Source organism: Astyanax mexicanus, chromosome 18 (genome assembly GCF_023375975.1).
Source record: "Astyanax mexicanus isolate ESR-SI-001 chromosome 18, AstMex3_surface, whole genome shotgun sequence".
NCBI lineage: Eukaryota > Metazoa > Chordata > Actinopteri > Characiformes > Acestrorhamphidae > Astyanax > Astyanax mexicanus.
Window position 1 is genome coordinate 39,831,482 of NC_064425.1, and position 24,958 is coordinate 39,856,439.

The following is a 24,958-nucleotide window of genomic DNA, read 5'->3' on the forward strand; positions in this document are numbered from 1 at the left end:
CTGGGGGGCGGGACATGTGCAGGTGTGATGGATCACAGTATAAAACAATAGGGTGTCGGAATGGTATATGTTATACTTCTCTACATCCAATCACAATCAGATTCACTCTATCTGGATGGAGAGATTTATCTGGATAGGGGTTTTATTGAACGATGAGAAGCCGTAATGAAAACAAGCTGAAATAAAATGTAAGGAGTAGAAAGTTCAGATAATTGTGACAGTCAAATGGAGGTAAGGTGGTGAGTCTTAGGGAGCTTAGAGAATCTATGTTTCAATAAAAAGAAGTGGTTTAAATGTAATGTGCATTGAAGTAAACTGTATTTTATGGTACTAAACAGAGTAAATTGTTATTGTTATTTTTATTATGACACAAAGTTTAAAAAAACTCTCTCATTCCTAAACATGCTTCTATTCCATCTATTTATCAGTTTTCAAGTTTAGCCATACCCTCTCTCCATCAATGACACCATGTGGTAACAAGCAGTTTTAATGGTTTTATTGAAGGACAAAAAAATGTGTTGATTATTGAAGCAGAGCATCAGTCATCAGTCCAAATCTTGCATACACTCCATGTCAGAACTTCTAACATTTTTGCTGTGGATTGGGTTTCTCAAAGGCCTAATCGCATAATGATCAGTGTTTATTGGTGGAAGGACCATAAATGTACAGTGCTTTCACACCTAGCTTGTTCGGTCCAGAGCTTTAGAACTCTATGCCTTATGTGGGCCAACATGGATCCCATGGAAAACCATTCTGGTTTCTAGTTAGGCTCCCCATACAGGCCCCAAAGGGGCATGTTACCTGAGTTAAGGACTGTGAAGCAACCCATCATTAAGTTGTGGAGCAGTGGAACTGAGTTTTCTGAAATGATGGAGCTCCATCCAATATTTCTCAAAGCAATGGTCCAACATCTAGTTTAAAGTCTATCAGAACTGTATATATATATAGACCATCACTCCAGAGAACACAGTTCCACTGCTCCACAGCTCAAGGCTAAGGGATTTATACCCCTCACATAGCCCACACCCAGACACCAATGGCCCCAACAGGTTCAGGGTTCATGTTTATCTGCTCTAGATAATCCTATTATTATTTAGGTGGTGGAACATTCTCAGCAATATTACTGACTATACTGTAGATGTTTCCAAGAAAATGGCCAATGAGAGTACTCAATAAACTGGCAACTCACTCTGCAAAATATGTGTTCTATGCGTATTTGATATCATAATCTATCTGTATTGCTGGGATCTCTCACTTTGGGTAGTGCCACCACCTGCCATTAACTCTCCTCCACCAGTACAGTCCTTCCAGATCATTCCACCCCGTGCTCCTCCTCCTCTTTGTCAGAGCACGCGGCGAACTCCTTCTCCGGCAGCAGGCCGTACTCGTTCAGGAAGTTCTCCACATCCGTGGCGAAGAACTCCTCGCTGAGGTGCTTCGTGACGCAGATGAAGTTGCCCAGCATCTCCCCGCCCTTGTAGACCAGTACGGTGGGCAAAACGTCGTCTGAGAATTTCTCGTCAGCCCCCGTGACAGACGCCTGGATCCGGCAGAACTTCACGGTGCAGTATTCGGCAGCCAGGCAGGTCAGGCAGTTGTTCAGAGCCTCGCAGCCCTTGATGCTGTTGTCGTAGATGTGCACGACGACCAGCGTCAGGTGGTGCTCGTTCTCGATGGCCTCCAGGAAGGCTTCCCCGCTCTCCAGCTCCAAAACGCTGTCGAATCTGGGCCCGAAGCTCAGGCGCTCGTGCATCTCCTGCATGCACTGCTTGCGGTACTTCTTCAGACTTTGCTCGTCCTCCTCCTTGATCATCTCGTACTCCTGGACGCTCATCTGTTTTGGGTAAAAAACGACAAAGTAATGACAAACAAAATACACTAATACATTCATTTTCCAAATATTGCAGGACAACAGTGTGTAAATGATTGTAAAGTATCACATCAGGTGAGGTTGGTTCAGGTACATCGATTTAACATTCCCCGATCTGCAGTGTCACATGTGTACCAGAAATACATCATAGATGGCTAATATTAACCCCCTACAGTAGGCATTGGTGCCATGAGAGTTAAAGACAGTGACTGTTCAATCACACGCACAATCAATGCAGGACACCCCGCCCACATACCCACAGCCCAGTCAGTGTCAGTGGATTGTTCTTTGGCCTTAATGAGACAGGGCAAAAGTCATTTGGCATGATTTCAGTACGCTGTCCCATGACATATGGCACGTAAGTGTATTTTTTTTACATTTTGAAATAGGTAATCAGCAACGCCAAAAGGGAAGGTGGACTGGTATGGACTGAAATGTTATAATAAAATAAAATACATAAATAAGCATACATACATAAATCAATGTAATCACTGTATGTCAATTAACACACGTAATAGTTATTTTATTTTTGTATTGTGTGTAGTTTAAAAACCTTTTAATTATTTATATTCTATACTTAAAACAATTACAATAGTATAATATGACATAATATCTCTTTATTATGATATATTTTCTCATATATTTTAGAATTATGACATGCAGTTTCATGACATAATATCTCATGATAATGAGATATTTGCTTATTTATATATAATATTTATTTCAGAATTATGAAAAACAGTGGTATGAAGTTTGTGCATCCCTGATCATTTTCATGATTTTCCTTTATAAATCATTGGTTGATTCAGTTAAATATATCTTATAGCCGTTGAACACAGTGATATTTGAGAAGTGAAATGAAGTTTATAAGATTTACCGAAAGTGTGTTCTTTATACAAAATTTGGGCACCTAAACTAAAAATTGACTTTATTATATAAATTAATTTGGTAGATCCTCCTTTTACAGCCTCTAAACTCTTTCTATAGCTTCCAATGAGAGTCTGTTTTTGCTTCTGGTTGAAGGTATTTTGGATCATTCTTCTTTACTAATCATCTCCAGTTCAGTCAGGTTTGATTCAGGTTTCTGATCATGAACAGCTGCTTTAAATCACACCACAGATTTATAATAATATTCAGGTCTGGGGACTGAGATGATCTGAGATGATCATTCCAGAACGTTGTACTTGTTCCTCTGCATGAATGCTTTAGTGCTTTAGTAGATTGTGAGCAGTGTTTAGTGTTTAGTGTTTAGTGTTTAGGGTCGTTGTCTTGTTGAAGTATCCAGACCCGGCGCTTTAACTTCAACTTTCTCACTGATTCTTAAACATTGTTCTGAAGAATCTGCTGATATTGACTGAAATCCATGAGACCCTTAACTTTAACAAGATTCCCAGTACCTGCAGTGATCCCACAGCCCCACAGCATGATGAACCACCACCAGATTTTACTGTGGGGAGCAGTAAAGTGTTTGTGTTGTGTTTGTGTGTGTCCATGAACAAATAACCGCCCTCCAAATAACTCAATTTTAGCTTCATCAGTCCACACACTGAACCTTATTCCAAAATGAAGCTGACTTGTCCAAATGTGCTTTAGCTTTAGCATACCTCAAGTGACTCTGTTTGTGGCGTGTGCTCAGAAAAGGCCTCCCATACAGCCTCTCCTTGCAAGATCACTGTGTTGGTCTGTTATATGTTTATATATATATATATTTAACTAAAATTGCTGATCTGAACAACCAGTGATTTATGAAGGGAAATCATGAAAATTATCAGGGGTGCCACTGAAAGATCTCGCAATAATTAAAAACTGCATCTGTACTACAGGAATAATAAAACATATTATTGACATGTTTTATTCTTAATATCTATAGAAACTAAAGAACAAAAAAGAATAGAAATATATAACTAAAAACTTAAAGCTGTTTAGATGATGTGCTGTTACACAAAATGCCCCTGGGAGAGAAATTCCTAAACTGTGTAATTAAGTCGATATCGTGACCTAATTCCTTTTTATATCAGAACAGTGTTTCCCAACTCCAGTCCTCAGGCCCTTAGATAAGGAAATATCTCCTAAGAATGTCCTGATATTACGCAGAAAATATGACTCAGGTGTAAAACACAGACAGGAGCCAGGAGGGGTTCCTGTATCTGGGGTTGTACCAGATGTTCTACCGCAGTGATGATGATGGTATATGACCGGGTCTTATTGTGAATTTCAGTGTAAAGAATTGAGCGTTAAAGGCAAACTATGCAGTCCTTGGTTGTTGTTTTTTTACGAGGCTTCGCCTACAGGCAGAGGGTAAATGTTCACTACTGCGCTACTGTTCTTTCGGTTCCTCCCCCTATCCTTGCGTGACTGGCAAACACTGGCAAAAACATGAAATCATGTCCACAATACAATCATAAAAATGCGTAACCATTCTAGGGCCATCAGTAAATAAAGAGACAGTCTAAACAGGCACACTAGTTTAACATCGATGTAAAGTTGACTTTTGCTATAGTAAACATGATAAAAAGTACTTACCTTTGTTGAATAGCACACCTCCACTCTTCTACAGCTTTCTGAGATACAGTAATTTTGTGTTTTTTGCCCAGCACTCTGTACAGAATTTACATTCCATAACTCTAGCTTTAGCTTCAAGAGCCACCCTCACTGTACATAGATATGTATACATAGACTCCGCATAGCCTGCCTCTTGGCACCGGCTGCTATGCCAGGAGGCAGGCTTTGTGGACTTTATGTATATATGTCCGTCATTATCAGTACAGTGATGGCGGCTCCCGAGCTAAAGCTAGTGTTATGGGATGTAAACAGTGGTTTTTAATAAGCTTCTTGTGCGCTTTTTAAGTTCAAATGCCTCAATTTTAATGTCAGAGCTATTTTGAGTCTGGAAAACGGTGTAAAAAGCGATTTATTGGTGCAAAATATGCCCTGATATGGCTGATGTACAAAGTGCTGGGCAAAAAGCACAAAATTACTGTATCTCAGGAAGCCGTGGGAGAGCAATGGTGTGCTATTCAACAAAGGTAAGTACTTTTTATTATATTTTACTACACCCAAAGTTAATTTTACACCTTACACTTTTACTCCTTTAATGAGATTTATGGCTGCAAACGAGCAAACTAAATCTTGTAGCAGTTTCTGGTTTATGCAGCTCATTATAAATCACACTTTAAACAAAATCTGTGCCAAGTAACGGGCTGTTTATTAAAGTGAATGCACATACCTAAACTGAACTTAACTTATGAAGCAAGGATGCCATACAGCAAATGATGGTCAGGTAGCTATTTAGCTTTTACCAAAACAACAGAAAATGTTTAGCAGGTGAGCTAACGCTAATTAACTAGATATATATTTAAACAAACATCACCACAAGCCATCCATAAACATCCATAAAAACAGTCAAACAAGCTCCAAGCTACAAACAACAATTAGTGACCATAAGAAAATCATCCTAGTGTTTCTTATAATCAGCTTTTTATCTCCCTCCATTCAGAGAAGGCTTGCCCGAGGTTCACTCTTTACCTGTTCCTTGTCTGCTCTGACCTAAGCTTTCTCTGTTTTCTCGCTGCTCCATCATGATAAACCTACATGTAGTATTTTACCGTATTTATGTAGAGTATTTTACAGACTATAATGCGCACTGTATTATAAGGTGCACTATCAATGAACATCTATTTTCTGGTCTATTTTCATACATAAGGCACACCGGATTGTAAGGTGCATTTTAAGCAACAATAGTAAGCAACAAGAGTGTCGTTATGTTTCCCTTCTAATTCAGCAGGTCTCGCCACTGTGGCGCCTAAGTAAACAAAAACGTAATACTTAAAAGTAACATTTTCTTTTAAAATCAAACGAGCACTGGATATTAAACTACATAGATTGTTCTCTTGAAAACTGTTTATTTCAGTGAGTAAAGCGATACTGTTTATTTACAGTAAGCTTATAGATTTTCAGTATTTTAGCCACGGTTAGCAGCACTTAGTGCTAGTAAATGCCATCCGATAGCACTACTCATTTACCTTGTCTTATTAAAATCAATTTATTTTTAGCCATTTTAGGGATCTTAATTTAGTTAACAAATACATATTTCATACAAAAACACATTTAATAAATATTTTTTAGGGCGCTTGAAGCAATAAAATTTTTTGTGCCTTTTTCCTTGTCGAAAGCTGGACCATGACACTTGCACGCGTTGAGTTTTGACACGCCCACAAGTGACAAACGCAAAGTGACATGAGTGTTAGCCTTTTCCCTAACTTTAGCATGCTGTTGGGTTTTCTGTTGTGCTGGACTTTTTGCTAGAGGGCAAAACTGATTGAGATTCAATTTGAATTTAGTTGATTTGGTTATTAAGTAGTAAGTAATTAAGTAATAATAAAACATTCGCCCGTATATTCTGATTGGTTTGTTAGTTTGTTTGATGAGGATTGTGCTGAGATCTCTCACCTGCCGTGTTAACAGCGAGGTGCTTCTACTGACCTTGCGGTTAACTCTCTCTGGATCATCATCAACGTTGGGTCTGGGGTTGGACATCTGTCTCAGGAGCTCCCTCCGTTTCTGGGTCATGCTTTCATGGTCCTCACTTTCTAGCTTAAATTTCCTCCAGTCGTGGATCACTCCTTTAGGGCCTGCAGGAGAAATAGAAAGACAATAAATAGAAATCACAAAACTAACATCAGTCATTTTTTCAGAGACTTTGAAGATTGAATGGGGTCAAATTGACCACAAAGATAATAGGAGGGTTAAACCCTCTCCTCCAACCACTGTAATTCCTCAAATAAAAAGTGGAGACCACTGTGTTTAAAAGCTACAAATCAAATCTTATTAACTAAATTTAAGGTGTAACTAAACCTGCTGATTTTTGCTGACTCAACCCTCAGCTCAAATTTGAAAATAGCTAAAAAAAAAAATGTATTGGGTAGTTTGGGAGGGGAACTGGGTGATGTATGGGTTTAGAGGTGTGGCAGGAGGGAGAGCTGATTGGCTGAGCTGCAGCAGCAGCAGTGTGCCTCTGATAACAGTAAGATTCAGATGGTAACGGTATTATTGAGTGACTGATTGAGTGACTGATTGATTTGCATATTGTGATGTGTTTGTGTACCAAAGTACATGGAAACATCCTTCACACCTATAGCACAGATGAACCTGAGAGGGCACTGCAGAGGCAGAAATTACCACAATAAAACCTTTTTTTAAGGTTAGGAAATGTTTATACAATTTTAAGCAGGACTGGTATATTTTATTACTTCAGAGGAACACATTTCAGCTATTAATGTAAAAAATATTGTTTAGGGTTTAGTGCATTTTTTACAGTATTTCCACAGTAATCTTCTATCTAGCAAATAACAGTATAATGCAAAAATCAATTAAGAACTAGCAATATTGTCTGTAATGTTGCAGAAAAGTATAGCTATTATGCAGATACAGTTAGGCCGGAAATATATGGACAGTGACACAGTCATGATTTGGCTTTTGCATGGCACCACACTGATTTTTAAGAGAAACAAATGAGATGTAATTGAAGTGTAGACTTTCAAATTTAATGTAAGAGGTTGAGCAAAAATATCCTTTTAAGAATTTAGGAATTACAAACAGTTTTCTACAAAGCCTTCTCATTTCTAAGGCTCTAAAGTAATTAAACAAATGATCTCAAAAGCTATTTTATGCGCATTTTATGGCATTTGCATTTAGATGCTGGTGTTGGTCCACTGTGTTTTATTTAGTCTAAAGTCAGTGCAGTGTTTTCCCACAAAAGCCCACAAAAAGCCCTTCATGCTTCCCTTTGCTGACAACTTTTATGTAGATGGGGATTTCATTTTCCAGCAGGACTTGGCACACTGCCCACACTGCCAAAAGTACAAACTGGTCTTATATAATATTCTAATTTTATGAGACACTGATTTTTGGGTTTTCATTGGCTGTAAGACATAATCATCAACAAGAAAAGAAATAAACACTTAAAATTGATCACTCTGTAGTGTGTAATACATCTATATGATGTATGAGTTTCACATTCTGAACTCAATTACTGAAATAAAGTAACTTTTTAATGAGTATTTTTTTGAGATGCACTGGTATAAGAGCGATAACTCGTGTGCTGGTGCATGTAGACCTGTGTTTCAGTGAAGTTAGGGTAGTCCACTAGTTATGCTGAGATTTATCACAAGCAGCACTGCATAGTGGAAAATAGGATTGGAGTTATGAGTAATAAAAGATAAGGCTCATGTCTGCGCTGTGTGGTGTCCACAGTGCAGTCATCCATTATACACCTTTTGGGTGTTAGCCAAGCCTGGTGAAGAGAAGTCCAGTGTTGCATAAATTTGCACACTTGCTGTTGGTGATGTAAATGCACTGCTAAACCTTCGTCATCACTGGAGCAAGCTGGTTATTCATTTTTCATTAATTTACTCCTGCAACCTTTAGTCTGATTAAACCTGAATCTGGTTCATTTTCACCCTTTATTCAATGTGTTTGTGCAAGTATGAACACAGTAATTGCTCCCAGAAGAGGCTCTAATCAACCCCACTGAGACCTGCGAGAGGAAGTCCTGACTATTAAACAGCTGTTCAGGTGCAGTTATTGAATTATTCATTAGCTAATTTCTACACCTATTAACTAATGCCATCTCTGCTGCTGTTCCACACTAAACTACACTAAAATATATATTATACTATAGGGGTGCACTTTTTAATTGCGAATAGGGTAATAACTCTCAGATGTGGACCCAAACAACCGGATCAGTAGGTGGTTTTAGTTTGGTCACAACCAAATAAAATTGGGAGCATTTTGTTCATTGAGAAATCAACTGCATCATATTTTCTATGCAGTCTAGGCTTTAGGACACACTGACTGTATGCATGGGGCCAAAACAAAGAAACTCATTACTCCTGTCCAAGACAGCTTTGACCAATAGGCAAAGAGAACCAAACTATCCAAACCAAGGGGAAAAAATCCAACTAGAGGTGTTAAAACACTTAATGATTCTATCTTGGTCTGCCCTGGCATGGCATATTATGGTCTGGCTTGGCTTGGTCTGTTCTTTGCTTGGCTTGGCTCGTTATGGCCTTGCATGGGATGTCTTGTCTTGTCTTGGCATGGCTTAGTCTGGCTTGGCTTGGCTTGGCTTGGCTTGGCTGGTCTGGGCTTGGCATGGCATGGCATGGCATGGCATGGCATGGCATGGCATAGCTTGGCTTGGCTTGCCATGGCATGGCATGGCATGGCATAGCTTGGCTTGGCTTGGCTTGGCTTGGCATGGCATGGCATGGCATGGCATGGTCTGGCTTGGCTTGGCTTGGCTTGGCTTGGCTTAGCTTGGCTTAGTCTGGTCTGGTCTGGTCTTGGCTTAGTCTGGTCTTGGCTTGGCTTGGCTTAGTCTGGTCTGGTCTGGTCTGGTCTTGGCTTAGTCTGGTCTTGGCTTGGTTTGGCTTAGTCTGGTCTGGTCTGGACTTGCTTGGCATGGCAAGCCAAATCATGTCATGTCATAGCTTGGCTTGGCTTGGCCTGGCTTGGCTTAGTCTGGTCTGGTTTGGTCCTTGACATGACATGGCATGGCATGGCATAACATGACATGACATGATTTGACTTGGCTGGGTTTCGCATGGCATATCTTGGTCTGGTTTACTCTGATGTGGTTGGGCTTGGGTTTAGTTTGTTTCTATTCGTTAAGTTTGTTTTTACACAGGTGCGAAAAAGTATATGAGAACTTTCGATTTGCTTAGTTGGTTTGCAGCAGTACTGGTTAGTAGTTGTAGTAATTATCTGGGTATATACCAGCTTAAATTACACCTGCAGAATGCAGCTCAGTTCCAATCACGTTCTCACATTGTTATATTGGGAACTCCTCTCGCAGGTCTCGGTGCATACCTTGCCACATTATTCACATTAAGGGTAAAACCAGAATCCATTTTAACTGAACTAAAAAATGCAGGTGTGAAAACACCCTTAAAATTCTAACAGAACTGTCAACCATCTTCTTGGTACCTGTGTGAGTTGCTGGCACCTCCTCTTCTTCATCTCCTGAGCCTGACATCTTTATGATAAATCTGCAACAGAGAAACAACAGCACTTCAGTTTTACACAATAATAATGATGCCAGCGCAGCACAGGAAGTGAATGAGGATGTTGGTGGCTGTCAGAAATTGCCCATTTCATGCAACATCCCCTTCAGTTCCCAAAACCCCCAAAATGGGAGAAGTTTCCTCGTTATTCTGAGAATATTGCGTCATAGTGAGCGGCATTAACCTTCATTTCTTAAGCTTCCATTTTTAGTCCCTTAGTGAGACTGCAGAACTCTGCTAGGCTGCTAATTTTTAGGTTATTTTGTGTAGTATTTATGCTGAGTGGCAGGATTACTATTACTAAACAACAAGAGTTTAAAATGCTATTTAGTTGTGTTAGTGGTACACTATATGGAAAAAAAGGATTGGGCCACATTAGTACCTCCAATTTATACCTACAGGATGTTTAATGATGTCTGATTCTAAACACATAGTCATTAGTGTGGAGTTGGTCCCCCTTTGCGGCTACACTACATAGACAAAAGTATTGGGACACCTACATGTTAGACCTGAAGAAGCTTTAATGCCATCTCATTATAAATCTGCAAACGTTAACATGGAGTTGGTCCCCCTTTGCAGCTATACTACATTAAGACAAGTATTGTAACACCTCTAATATTTCTCTTCAGTGTTAAAATATCTTTTTAGTGATGTAAGAAGGAATTACAGCATTAACAAGTCTCAATTTTTTTTTTTTTTGGAATGCAGGTATAGATATAAAGTAAAGTAGCAAAGTTTGGACACACCTTTTCATTCCATGTTTTTTCTTTATTTGTATATTTAATTAATGTTCTACATTGTAGATTAATATTTAATACATAAAAACAATTAAATGTGCATTTAATAAACAGCTGAAAAAAAAACACAGTCCAAAAGGGATAAAAGATAGCCGAAAAAAGGGCCAAAAATCAAAGTAAAAACAACAAGGTAATCGAGCAAAATGACAAGATCCAAAAGTAGGTCATACATGGGAATAGACAAACAAAGAAATAACGCTTAGTATGTAGCTGAAACAGCAGGGGCAATACTCCTCAACAGGTTAAACAAACAGACTGATATATATACATGGGGACACAGCTGAATGGAATCAAAACTTAGGTGAGGCTGATCTACCAGGTCTATTAGCTGATGATTGGCTGGCTGAGACACATGACTGAGAAGTGCAGAGAAGTTCATTAAGGTTGAAAAGTGTAAAAGCGAATGGAAAGTGGGATAGTTTGTTTAAAACTTTTTTTTATGTTTACAGAGTAATTCTGCATGTGTTCCTGTACAGCTTTAATATAGTCTTCGATATTAAATTTACAACAGAAAACACATTGAATAAGAAGAGGTGTATCCAAATTTTAGACTGGAACTGTATTTAAAAAAATAAAAAATAAGATAAGTTTGAGCAATGGAAACATGAAATATCTTGGGTTCATAAATAAATAAACTGTGGTGTGGTGGGCAGGCTAAGGATGGGTCAGTTCGTGTGGAAGAAAAGGATGTAGGATGTGTGTTGAGTGGCTCGGGCTGTGATGATGTAACAGCAGGAGGCTGGATTATGAATGTACTGTGTGACATGTTGTAGCTGTCACTGTCACCTAAGCTTATCTAGTTTGAGGCAGGATTATAAGATTATACGTGTGATCGAGGGTTTGATGGACACCTGTGAAGTGTGTAAGGGCTCTGGGGGGTAAACAGTAATTATGCTGGATGGTTATTTGTCGGTTGGGCAGGAATCCAAGCAGGAAAAGCTCCAGTTATGGCAGTCTGGAAGCTGGGGAGTGTAGTTACAGTGCTGTTGGGTAAAGATGAAAGGGGAGTCTCTGGGCATGCTGGCACAAGAACGAGTGATAATGCCTTCATGGCACGATAAACTGAGCTGGCACCTTTCTTAAAGCAACCGTCAATTATTAGAGCCTGCTGCATACCTGTCAAGTTTTAGATTTAAAAATAAGGGATATTTTCCTCTGTCCGCTTAAAGCCGTCCCACCAGCCCAACAAAGGTTCAGTACCCCTTACATTTTAAGACAGGTTTACAAAAAATCTAAAATAACCACATGTGAACCACTTACAGACTACAATTAGATTGTCAGAATATGATAGGTCTACCTTTGTTGACACTGGAATGTTGTGGACATTCCTACACATGTCTTTCTTTTAATACAGCCAAATTAAAAACCCTTTTCAAGATATAAAAAAGTTAAGATTTCATGTCTTTTTTGGCATAAATGCACTCATTTATATGATATATTTTTTATTTATTTACTGGATTTAAAATTGGGTGCACAAATTCTGCAAAATGACTGTTGGTGACCTAAAAATAGTATCATGAGCTTTTACTAAAAGTAAAAATTAGTCCTAAGGGGCCTACACAATTAATCATTTTTAATTAATACTTCTTTCTTTTGATCACTCCACCCCTGGTCAGTTCAGTTAATTTCGGTCCTCTCCACATTTCTAGTTAAGCTGAGTCACAAGCTGTATTTTTTTATTTTTTAAAAGGTTTAATCTGTGTGTTTTGATTTTAAGCAGCTATCAGAAAAATATCATCACAGTTTACATGATCAGCCTACCGTTACCTTTCTTTTAGAAAAATCTCTGTATATCCAGATCTGTTTTAACATCAGCTGCTCCGACTAGCTGCCTGCACTCACAGTGGGGGGGCGGGGCATCTTCCCCACACTGACCGTCCTTTGCGCTCCTCAAAACCAGCAAGCTGATTGGCTGTTTCTCCTGAAAGGCGGGACTTTCTCCTTGAACCGGCACCACGATTGGTTTAGAGACAGAGAGCGGTCAGTGCCCTGTCTCCTCAATAATAAAGTTTTTTAAATTTTCATATAATACGGGAAATTTCCGGGAAAATACTAATACGGGAGGACGGCGGGAAAGAGGAGAAAAATACGGTAGTTTCCCGGCCAAAACGGGAGACTTGACAGGTATGTCCTGCTGACGTCAGTCTGTAACAGATCAGGTCAGTTTTGCTCCACCTCCAGTTATAATTCCTAAATAATAATGGTGCTGATTAGTATTTGAATTGTATTGCGTCCCATGACTTTTGTCTTTTAACCATGGTTGTTAAAGAACACTGCACTGAGCTATGGGACATGTGGGTGGGGTTTCCTGCATCAAATGTGGACGTGGTTTCTGAATTTCTGCAATAATTGCTTTTCTATACGTATGGAAAATTTTAGCTAGATGCCACCAATCACCATCATTACCACCTTACTGCTCTGTCCACTGTGGGTGGTAATATTAGCCTTCTACTGTATGATGTATTCCCAGTACATTCTGACACATTCTGAGTGGATAAACTGAAGAAGGTATAATACCAGCATAACTATAGAAATGAAGAAATGGATGTCCTACCCATCTCCACCCACTATCATACCTTAACTCAAACTCAAACTCCTATGAAACAAAAACTTAGCAAATTAAATTATCTAACAAGAGTTTTTTAAATTACTGAGCATTGGTCATTTAGTATAATTTAATTTTTAAGTTATTTTGAATTTTGTGTCCTAACGTAAGCCAAAAAAACTGTGATTATTACTTCACATATGTCTTTTAAATTGCTTATTTTAATAAATCTTGCTTAGAAACATTTGCTTGACAGATTTATTTTTTGCTCATAGTGTGAAAAATGGTGGTATAAAATTATCAGGATGTGTCATCAGATATTAAGAAAACATGTAACAATAAAGCACTGTCATCTGTTGTCAGCAGAGCAAAAGCCAGTATTTTATTACAAGAACTGTGCAGTACTTGACAGATATCTGTGTGGGTGTGGCCTCTGACTCTGACTGACGCCTGTTGCTCATTCCCTATCACACATTTCTCAACACACACCAATAAAAATGTAATTTCAGCAAGTATTTATATTACTGAGCATTGGTCATTCAGTTTTCAAGTTTTTTTGATTTTGTGTCCTACTGTAAACCAAAAAAAGTGATTTATAAGTCTTTGAAATTGCTTATTTTAATACATTTTGCTTAGAAACATTTGCTTGGCAGATTTGTTTTTGCTTAAAGGACTAATCACGATTATATTCGTCCCAAGTAGCTTATTTTAACACGGTAAACGGGCAGGCCAATAATACTCATCTCTGAACTGCTAAAGAGCTAGCACTTAGCATGGTTAGCAGCTAATGCTAAAGCTGCTCTACCTGTGCTAGTCAGGTTCAGCAAGCTACAGACCAATAATACTCATCTCTGAACAGCTAAAGAGCTAGCACTTAGCGTGGTTAGCGGCTAATGCTAAAGCTGCTCCAGCAGTGCTAGTCAGGGTTATCAGCAGGCGACAGGTCGATAATACTCACCTCTGAGCAGCTAAAGAGCTAGCACTTAGCGTGGTTAGCGGCTAATGCTAAAGCTGCTCCAGCAGTGCTAGTCAGGGTTATCAGCAGGCGACAGGTCGATAATACTCACCTCTGAGCTGCTAAAGAGCTAGCACTTAGCGTGGTTAGTGGCTAATGCTAAAGCTGCTCCATCAGTGCTAGTCAGGGTTAGCAGCAGGCTACAGGCAGATAATACTCACCTCTGAACGGCTAAAGAGCTAGCCTGGTTAGCGGCTAATGCTAATGCTGCTAGAGAACGAAACTGAGTGGCTTTACTGCTCCTTAATACCTGACTGGAAAATTTATAAAAAACATTCATACATAAGGCGCACCAGATTTTTGGGAAAATTTAATTAAATTAATTTTAGGTGTGCCCTATAGTGCGAAAAATATGGTATAAAATGATTAGGATGAGTCATCAGATATTAAGAAAACATGTAACATTAAAGCACTGTCATCTGTTGTCAGTAGAGCAAAAGCATTCATGGCAGCTAGCTAGCGTTAGCTAATTACTCGTCATCCATACAACATCCTGACCTCACTAAAGCTTATCTTGTAGTTGAATGCATTCAAGTCCTCACAGCAGTGTTCAAAAATATAATAATATAATTAAAAATAATAAGTCATCTCTGTACAGTAGAGACAGTTACTCCAACAAAAGCAGGATACAGTATTTTAACACCCTGAATTTCAGAAAAAACAATGGAAACAATGTTCAGGTGTCCCAATATAATGTATAATGTAAGAAAGTACAGTAATATTTATAAGAATTGAATAATTGTTCATTAGTTCATGACCTTTTTTAATTGTTTTTTTATTTTATTTTATTTCCCAACATAAAATTTGCGTTGTAATTTGTAAAATATCACCAAAAGAAAATATATATTTATGTTATGCTTCATTATTTTTAGAATTATATAAGAAAAGTATAAAGTAAAAGGTTTAAATGGCATGAGAAAGAGAAAAGGGACAGAACCTGAATCTTTGGAGTAGTCAGGAATAAAAAAGACAAATTTTGATAAGGCAAAATTTTACATTGTGTTTTTTGTTTTGTTATTTTTATTTGTTACACAGTTTATGCAAAGAAATGTATATTTTAGATTTAAATTTTTATTTATATTTGGTTGATATTTTGTTGATGTATTTTGAAGAATGTTCATGTTGTGGATTTGTGGTTTGATATAAATTTTAAGTTTTGAATTGCAAAATTAAATGTGATTGTTAATTAAACAAATTACAATAAACAATATATTTTGAATTAGCTTCATTATTTCTACTTCTCATCTAATTCCTAGTTTAATTCAAGTTCTATTAAATATCTGACACTGATTTACTATATAAAACGTATCATTGATATTATTGCAATATTATATTCTTTAAATTAATAAAAAAAATATTTTCAGTGTTCTATCATAAATATCAAAAATGCCACAAATATCATTTTCACAAAAATACCCTGTATTGTGTATTGTGATATTATTATAGGGCCGTGTTGTTCATCCCTATTGTACAATAATGTTAAAAAATTAGATGATTCTTACCTGCTGGTTTAGTGTGGCTGGAGTGGACAGCGTTCGGACTTTAATGTTTTGGGTCGAGCTGCTGGACTCGTGTCGATGGCGTGGGTGGGCGGAGCTTAATGGGATTTGGTTGGAGTATTAGATTATTAGACGTGGGCATCATGATGACAACTCAGACATAATTTGGTGGCATGTAAGAGGATTAGAGCAGGAGATTCAATCACCTTCACAGTCCAGTCTCAGCCTGGAGGGAGCTGAGAGAGTGATGGTGCTGTAAATTATATTATAACTGTACCCAGAGGGTGGAGAAGTGATGCAGGGATGATGGGGTTGTTTCACTTGTTGGGTATATAAGGTACCTTGTAATGTACTGTATATAGGGTACCTTAAAATGATCAGTTGTCTGGGTAAATTGGCTTCCTTAATGATGGAGAACATGACCAATGACTGATATGATATGAATGACTACTATGTAAAACTTCACTAGATCACTAGATGGAGGTAAAAACTGTCTTTTAAGTGTTTCAGTGTTTTATGGGCTGGTCAGGCTTTCCCTCAGACCTTAATGAAGAAAAAGAAAGAGAGATAGATAAAGAGAGAGAGAGATAGAGAGAGTAAGAGGCATTCCTCCCACACAGCCCCTGTGTTTATATGCTGTGAAGGATCTTCCTGTGGGAGATATGAGTCTGTCCCTGAGTCACACTCACCTGTGAAATGCCTTAGAGAGGGGATTCCAAGCATGCTGGATGTGGACCACCACCCACACTGCATTGCTCAATCCTGCAGCATCATACTTTTACTGCCCAGAGACGGAAGTGCTGCCTGTTTATGGGCATTGCATCAGGATGCACGTAGTGGTTTGGGTTTGGGTCAGTTTGGGGATGTTGCAAAAGTTAATATTATGGGAAGTTTCTGAAGAATCTGACCTGATTTTACCCTGACAAATTCACTTATTGCTCAATCGTCAGTGAATGACCCATTCTAGAATTGCGGGTATACAGCAATAATGCATAACATTAAGACCAGCTGCATGTTTCTACACCAGTTATCTATTTACAGTATCATATATAGGATAGTTTGTAGTTCTATAATAATTCCAGACTGTAGTACTGTATCTGTTTCTCTCTATACTTTATTATCATCCTCCTTTCACCCTGTTCTTCAGTGGTCAGAACCCCACAGGAGAGAGAGAGAGAGAGAGAGAGAGAGAGAGACCACCCCAGAGATACAGCTATTATTATTATTATTATTATTATTATTATTATTATTATTATTATTTGCGTGGTGCAGTGATTATCACTGATTAGCATGGTGGTGATGTATGAGGTGTTATAGTGTGTTGTGCTGCTGGTACAGTGAGTGGATCAGATACAGCAGTGCTGCTGGAGTTTTTAAACACTGTGTTCTTCATTCACTCTCCTCCACTCTACTACACACTCCTACCTACAGCTGTTCCATCTTGTAGATAAAGCAAAGTGAGAGACATAAGCTCTGAATCTGTTGCTGCACAGTTGTTACCTTATTGTCAGTCATATAAGCTTGCAGTAATGCAAATGTGATCAGCTTAACTCAGCAAGCAAAAAGTCTATAGGCACTCAGCAACATAAAACACAGCAACTTGCTCTTATAGCCTTAAACACTGAGGTTAGGCTATAGTTAACTATTATATAACACATACAGTATAGAAATCCCAGGAGAAACGGCAGCAGCCTATTGAGAATTACTACACCCTGATGGTGAGTGATAGGTGGGAGGACACACCCAATATGCAAATAGTGTGACCAACATCATGTGAAAACCCCTGCAGAATTGATCAGTAGACCCCTATAACTAAAGAGTCAAACTAAGCATGCACAGAGTAGTTGGCTTGTCCTTAAATAGGGCTCAACTAGAGTTTTCACATTTTTCTGTGACCAGTATGAGAGAGTGTGAGATCGATAACAACACATTTAATAGGCCTGTTTCTCCAATTACACCTGATACCTTGTAACACTAATGAGTCACATGACACCAGGCAGGGAAAATGACAAACTGTGTGAGATGCCGTTTCAATTCTGTGATGTTCAATGCAAGAAAGAACAACTGCACTCTAATCAGAATTCCCTTTAAAGCGGCTTCTCCAGTTTGTTATTGACAGTAAAATATAACAAGACTGGAACATGTTCAGCAGTATCCATATGTTCACCAGCTGTTCACTGTCTTAAACACTAGAACAGATAATCATATCCTTTATATTTGACAATATTTTAATTACATTTACATGCCTTCACTCATTTTAAGCTTTATTTATCTAAACTGTGTTTTATATGGTTATATTTGTAACAGTGTTCCGCCTGCTTTGCTCTTTGAACAACACTTGAATTCATTTAGCTTGGGGCCCCCAAATGACTTGAAACAGCCCTGGTTGTACTCACTTTTGTTTCCAGTGGATTAGACATTAATGGCTGAGTATATTGAGTTATTTTGAGCGCACAATAAACACAGTTGACACTGTGATACAAGCTGTACACTTACTACTTTACATTGTATCAGTGTGTCATATCTTCAGTGTTGCCCCATGAAAAGATATAATACAATATTTACAAAATTGTGAGGGGTGTATTCATTTAGTAAAATACTGTAAAATAGAAAATCACTGAAAGCCCTTTACTTTGCTTTAAAGGAGAACTCTGGTGTAAAATGGACTTTTGTTGTAGTAAATCATGATAAAAGTACTTACCTTTGCGTTCTGAGATCTCGAAATTTTAACAGTTTGTCTAAATACCCTTCAGACTGGGTGACAAGGAGCACAATTTGCCCTGATAAATTGCTTTTTCCACCAGTATCCAGCTCAAAGTAGCTCTACACCTCCTTGCTAGAATCTGGAGAGCTCTGACATTTAAAACAAGCACAAGAAGCTTATTAAAAACCTCTGTTTAAATTCTATAATGCTAACATCAGCTCCAAGCGCCGCCATATTTGTATTGATAATGTCATAGACATGTATATACATAGACTTTGCATAGCCTGCCTCCTTGCGCCGGCTGCTACGCTATGCGGAGTCTATGTATATATATATATATGTCTATGACATTATCAGTACAAATATGGCGGCGCTTGGAGCTGAAGTTAGCATTACAGAATGTAAACAGTGGTTTTGAATAAGCTTCTTGTGCACTTTTTAAGGTATTAATGCCTCGTTTTAAATGTCAGGCTCTCTGGATTCTAGCAAGGAGGTGTGGAGCTACTTTGAGCTGGATAATGGTGGAAAAAGACATTTATGCCCCATGTCACGCAGTCTAAAGGATGTCTGGACAAACTGTTAAAATTTCTGGATCTCAGAACGATTTGGGAGAGCGGAGGTAAGCTATTCATCAGAGGTAAGTACTTTTATCATGTTTTACTACAACAAAAGTCCATTTTACACCAGAGTTCTCCTTTAATTCATTTGTTTCTGTTTAATTCCCTCACTTACACAGATCCTGGAAACATCCTGTAGTTTACGTAAGTGTGGTTAAGATCCTGCTCTGGTCGGATGGGATTTCATTGCGAGATGAGTTCATCATCGCTCTAATTTGAGGTTTGGCCAGTACCTGGCACGGCTCGGCGGAGGAATGCGGGTCGGTGGAGTTGTGTAAGAAAAGAAAGTCTGAGGAAGTGAAGCTTTAGTCTACTCACTAGGAAATCTTTCATCAGGCCTCTCGTGCTGCTCTGTGATGGAGTTAAGACAAGTTTGGGCTTTAGATTATTTAGGAAATGACGCACCGACTGCTTTTTGTCTTCTGCTCTGCTGACCTCAATTCTTCAGGCTGACTGGACTCTCCTCACGAGCTCTGATCCAGTGGTTCCTTACCGGAAATGACTGGAAATAACCGGTTTGTTGATGTCTGCCAAGAGAGACAGCGTGAAATAGTTATTTTCAAAGCAGTAAAATTTTAGCAAAGACAAATACACACAATAGTGATGGTCACAATATGCCAAGATACTAGTGTTTAAAATACATCTGTAGAAGTTAAAGCATCAATTCAGTATCAAATCGATGCCATTAAAAACAAAAGCTTAGACTGAACCACAGAGTCCTATAGTGCACTAACCCCCCTCCCCAAAACACATTTTTCTAAAAGCCATAATGACTATAACGTTAAATTAAAATATTAATATTGATAATATAATTTGGGATGCTCTAGGCTCCTATCTGTTTCAGCTGCATATATGCTGATTGTAAATGAATGTATTTTAGTAGAATGTAAATATATTAAAGAAGCTTAGTTGCATGTGTTAGTCTTCACCCTCCTGGTGTGTTGGGGCATTACTAGTGATAGTGGGAGTCCTAATAAGTGGGTTGGGTAATTGGCCGTGTAAATTGGGGAGAAAATGGGAAAAAATTGAAATAAAACTATAAAAAAAATAGAAGCTTAGTTGGACGGGAGTTTCTCTGGAGTTCTCTTGAGTCTCTACACGGATCATCTTCATACTAGACTACATACATCTGCTATGTTCTTGCTGGAGTGTCGGGGGGGGGGGGGGCGGGAAGAGTGCAGGTGTGATGGATCACAGTATAAACCAATAGGGTGTCGGCATGGTATATGTTATACTTCTCTACATCCAATCACAATCAGATTCACTCTATCTGGATGGAGAGATTTATCTGGATAGGGTTTTTTATATATATAAAAATAATGTAAAGTAAAGTAAAACAAGTTTATCAGTTAATTACATTTTAATAAGTAATAATAAGTCTTATAAATATGAGATATATACTGTATATATAACATGATATATGATATGTCTTTAAAACCCACTATAGACATCTGAAATTCAGCAGCTGATATTTTTTGAAAGAACATCTGGAACCAATTCATTCCACATTGTCTCACAACAGATGTTCAGGAAATTAGTTCTGCAAGCATGGAATTACGTAAGAAATGCAATATAAATTCTGATTATTTTTATTACGGCTGCGGTTGCTCCCAAATCAGCTCGATAAGATATTTGGGTGTAGCCCTAAGAAAAGGAGGAAGAAACACTGAGAGGAACTAAAACTCCAAAGGGGGAACTCATCCATTTAGCCAAACACAGAGACATGACTGCCCCCTTGGAAAAAAAATAGCCCATAACTTAAACCTTAAAATAGAGCTTAAGACAAAATAGACTTAAATACAATAGACTTTAAAACAAATGGGCGTGCACCTTGTGCAAGGTGTGTCGCAATGCTAATTGGTATCTTACCCCCCACAAACAGACTATTTTCACACCTTGCATCTGTGTCATTTAAATAGCGAAGACACTTACACATATATCTATGCTGATGGCCATGGTGTTCTGGAAATGAAGTGTTTTCAGGTAAATTTCTGGCATATTGCTATCTTGGCAACAGAAAACACAGGCGCACCACTGACTAAAAAAAGCCTAGACAACATCGTCATCTGTCAGATGTTCATTGCTATCTTGGCAATGCAGCATACGCCCCTGCTTGTTACAAACACAAGAACACCCAACTTTTACATCAACAATAAACCGAATACAAGCGCTGCACCATTAAAATAGCAATCTGCCAAAGTCAGAGCGCACCTGGCTCTTAAAGAGAGTTGCAAAACACACTCATGATTAATTAAGAGAATTAGAACATGCCTTTTGCGAGTTTTAAGCCATGCAAGGTATTTTTTTTTTCATCCTAAGTCAAGCTTCACCGTGCACAATGGACAGCTCGCCTATAAATCGCTAAAATAGGGCCCTAAAAGTGTTTTTACACTGCAGGAACTAAAACTCCAAAGGAGGAACCCACGCATTTAGCCAAACACAGAAACATGGCTGCCCCTTTAACTTCTACCTTAAAATAGAGCTTAAGATAAGATAGATTTAAGTACAATAGACTTTAAAACAAATAGGCGTGCACACTGTGCAAGATGTGTCGCAATGCTTATTGGTATCTTACACCCCACAAACCTCACGACTGTGGTTCACGCCACCTTTCACACCTGCTCTTAATGGGTTTGAGAGCATCAGTTATAAAGTTGTGAAGAGGTAGAGTTACAGGTATACAGTGAATAGCTCTATGTGAGTAATGTTTTAATCCATATTATGGCAAAAACTACTGAACTAAATAACGAAAAAAATACTTTAAGAAATGAAGGTCAGTCAATCTAAAAAACAATTCAAGAACTTTGAAAGAATCCTAAGGTGCAGTCACAAAGACCATCAAAAACATTATGATGAAACTGGCACTCATCAGGACTGCCACAGGAAATGGCAGCAAGAGTTTCCTCTGTTGCTGCACAGGATAAGTTCATCAGAGTTACCAGCCTCAGTTCACATAAGAGTTTTTAAGTTGCTACATGATTTATTATGTGTTCCTTTATAGTCTGGATGACTTTAGTATTTATTTGAAATGAAGGACTATAATAAAAGTTAATTTTGGGAGGAAATTGGGGCCAAACTTGGATAAATGATCAATTTGCATTAAATTCTCCTGATTAATCACAAGCATAATTGTAAGAAGGTTGACAGCACTCATTTTTATAATTTTAATCTTTTTAATCATTATTTCATCGTATCCATGGATGTCTTCCTCAATCTGGAGCTTTCAAACCTTAAGATCTGACAGTGCTAACTGTGCCAGACAGTGATGTAAAGTCACCTGGACGTGACGTAAATGATCTCAGTCTTCTGGATGAGAAAGGGATGAGATAATGTCATTACTGACATCCTGATAGAGTTCACACATTAAGATGAAACAAAAGTCAGCTCGTTCTTTCCTGAGGCAGTGTGGGTAAAGGCACGACATCTTCTCCTTATCATCGCTGTCTCCGGTCTCTGTGTGCTGTAGGGCTGAGACATGTCCCAGCACGTCCTCCACTCCCTCTGAGAGAATCTACAACAAAAACATGAAGTGAACCGAGCCGGTCTGATAGATAATGCTTATTTTCCTTCTGAAACCAAGCTAACAGTGCTAATCCCTGCTTATATTTTGCTGCATCAGAGAAAGACAAGCAAATATTTTTGCTGACTTCACTGTCGGTGCATGAGAACTGTCCGATTTCACGTTTCACAGAGGGTTAGTGACGTACAGCATAAGTTCTGTCCATAGCAATCAGAAAAAAAAAACAACAAATTAAATGCAGCATTTATTACATTTAATGTCATTTGATTGTACACAGTATGAACAGTATTAAGATATCCTTCATTTCATTTATTAATATACATCCATTCATGCATTTCAGACCTGCAACACATTCAAAAACAACTTAAAAAAAAATTGCACTAAAACTTAAAAATTAAAAGACGAACATAAGGCTTGTGTTGTGTACAGTAAAGCTGTAAGTGGTATTAGTGAATATAGTAGCTCTGTATTGTAGAGCTTGTTGTTGGTGATAAAGGACATGATGAACATAAGGCTTGGGCAAAAGTATTTGTCCCCCATTTCAATACTTGGTAGAACCTCCTTTTACGGCAATTACAGCTGCAGGTCTTTTTGGGGTTTGTCTCTACCAGCTTTGTGTATCTAGAGACTGAAATTGTTTCCTGTTCATCTTTACAAATTAGCTCAAATTGAGGCAGGTTGAAAAACAGCAGTTTTCATGTCTTGCCACAGAATCTCAGTAGGATCTAATCCATTCCACTGTAGCTCTGGCTGTATGTTTAGGGTCATTGTCTTGCTGGAAGGTCCATCTCCTTTCCAGTCTCAAGTCTTTTGCAGTATCCAAACAGGTTTTCTTTCTGTATTGCCCTGTATTTAGATCCATACATGAAATTCCTCTTGATTCTTTTAATGGTCTAATGATATTATGGGCTGTAGAAGAATAAATATGCAAATCCCTTCCAATTTTCTCACACATTTGTTACAAACTGGAGATCCACTGCCCATTCTCATCTTTACTCCTCAGACTCAATCACATCACATCACATCATTACGTCAATACCAGTATATAACATATGTTAAAGTGTGTCATTCCTGCCAAAGTGGGGATGTCATAGTCTTTTAATGTGGAAGGACTTGTTGAGCAGCTTGTTGAGTAAAGTGACATGTCGTCAGGTTCAGGTGACGTGTTCAGGTAGTTCTGATAGAGCAGTATCGCTTTCCCAGGGGGGGTTTCAGTACCGGTGGGTGTCAGGATGTGTAACGATGTGTGGGGTCACCTTCTTGATCACAATATTTTTCAGCAGTACAGTCACTCTGAAAAGTAAGGGGTGGGACTCACAGGGCATCTCATGATTCAGTATTATTACGATATGTTGCTCATGATATCGATGATATCACGATACTGTGATTCTGTGATACTCGATATATATCACATGAAAGTACTCTACGATACTTCACAGTTGTTACTGAAAAAAATAAAATACTCCTAAATAAGTAAATTCCATAGATTATGGATTTATTGGTTTCAGTTTCACAGAATTTAACAACCGATATTCTTTACTGCATATTTACTCTATTAATTTGATTATAGCGCCACCACAAGGAGCAATGCAACTGTAACTTTAGTGAGTCAAAGTCTAAGGGATTTTAGAGAACCTATGTTTTAATAATAATAATATCTATTTTTGATGCCATCATCGTAAAGTGATCTATAGCACACCAGTCAACTGCGGATGGCACAGCTGGATTTAGGGCGTGTCTGTGTGTCTTTGGTATCGAGAGGGCACAAAAAATAGGCACAGCTCAAAACACACAAAAGCATATACTAATTATCTCCATTAATCATGAGTGTGTTTTGGGCATAACGTGAAATAAACCAATCAGTGTGACATTTGTTATTCTTTTTAAGAGGCAGGTGAGCTCTGACTTTGGCATGTTCATATCTTAACAGTGTGGCGCCTTGCACATCTCAGCAGAGGATACTTATCTGTGCATTCACGTGCCAAAATGCTTGGTAGTGCAAGACTAGGATTAATCCCTGTCTGAAAAACTGTTCCTATGTGTGTAAAAGTGTGTGTATAATGTTTGTGAGGGGGACACTCAAAGCATGATTTGTGTCCTTTAACTGTTTCATGTTTTATTTTTTAGATCTTTTTATTAATACTGTATGTTTTGTTACTGGGGCCCAGTTGGGCTTCCTAAATGGGCGCCATCATTACAGCCCACCTCAGTTTCACATTGTTCACATTTAGGGCCCCATTTACAGTGTGCAACTCATATGGGGCATGTTTAACCCCTTCTGAACTCATCACTGACCCTGATGGAGCCTATCACTGAAATCCATATGTG

At 38.4% G+C, this 24,958-nt stretch overlaps 1 protein-coding gene across 1 annotated transcript; it reads right to left on the reverse strand.

The window, feature by feature from the left end:
* Window positions 1-481: 481 nt before the first annotated feature.
* Window positions 482-15,994, reverse strand: pdca (phosducin a). The gene is made up of 4 exons (XM_007245059.4): window positions 15,793-15,994; window positions 9,857-9,918; window positions 6,353-6,501; window positions 482-1,834 (listed from the first exon to the last, which is right to left on the reverse strand). The coding sequence occupies exons 2-4, from the start codon at window positions 9,903-9,905 to the stop codon at window positions 1,313-1,315; spliced, it is 720 nt and encodes a 239-aa protein (XP_007245121.3). The 5' UTR covers window positions 9,906-9,918; window positions 15,793-15,994; the 3' UTR covers window positions 482-1,312.
* Between the last annotated feature and the right edge of the window lie 8,964 nt (window positions 15,995-24,958).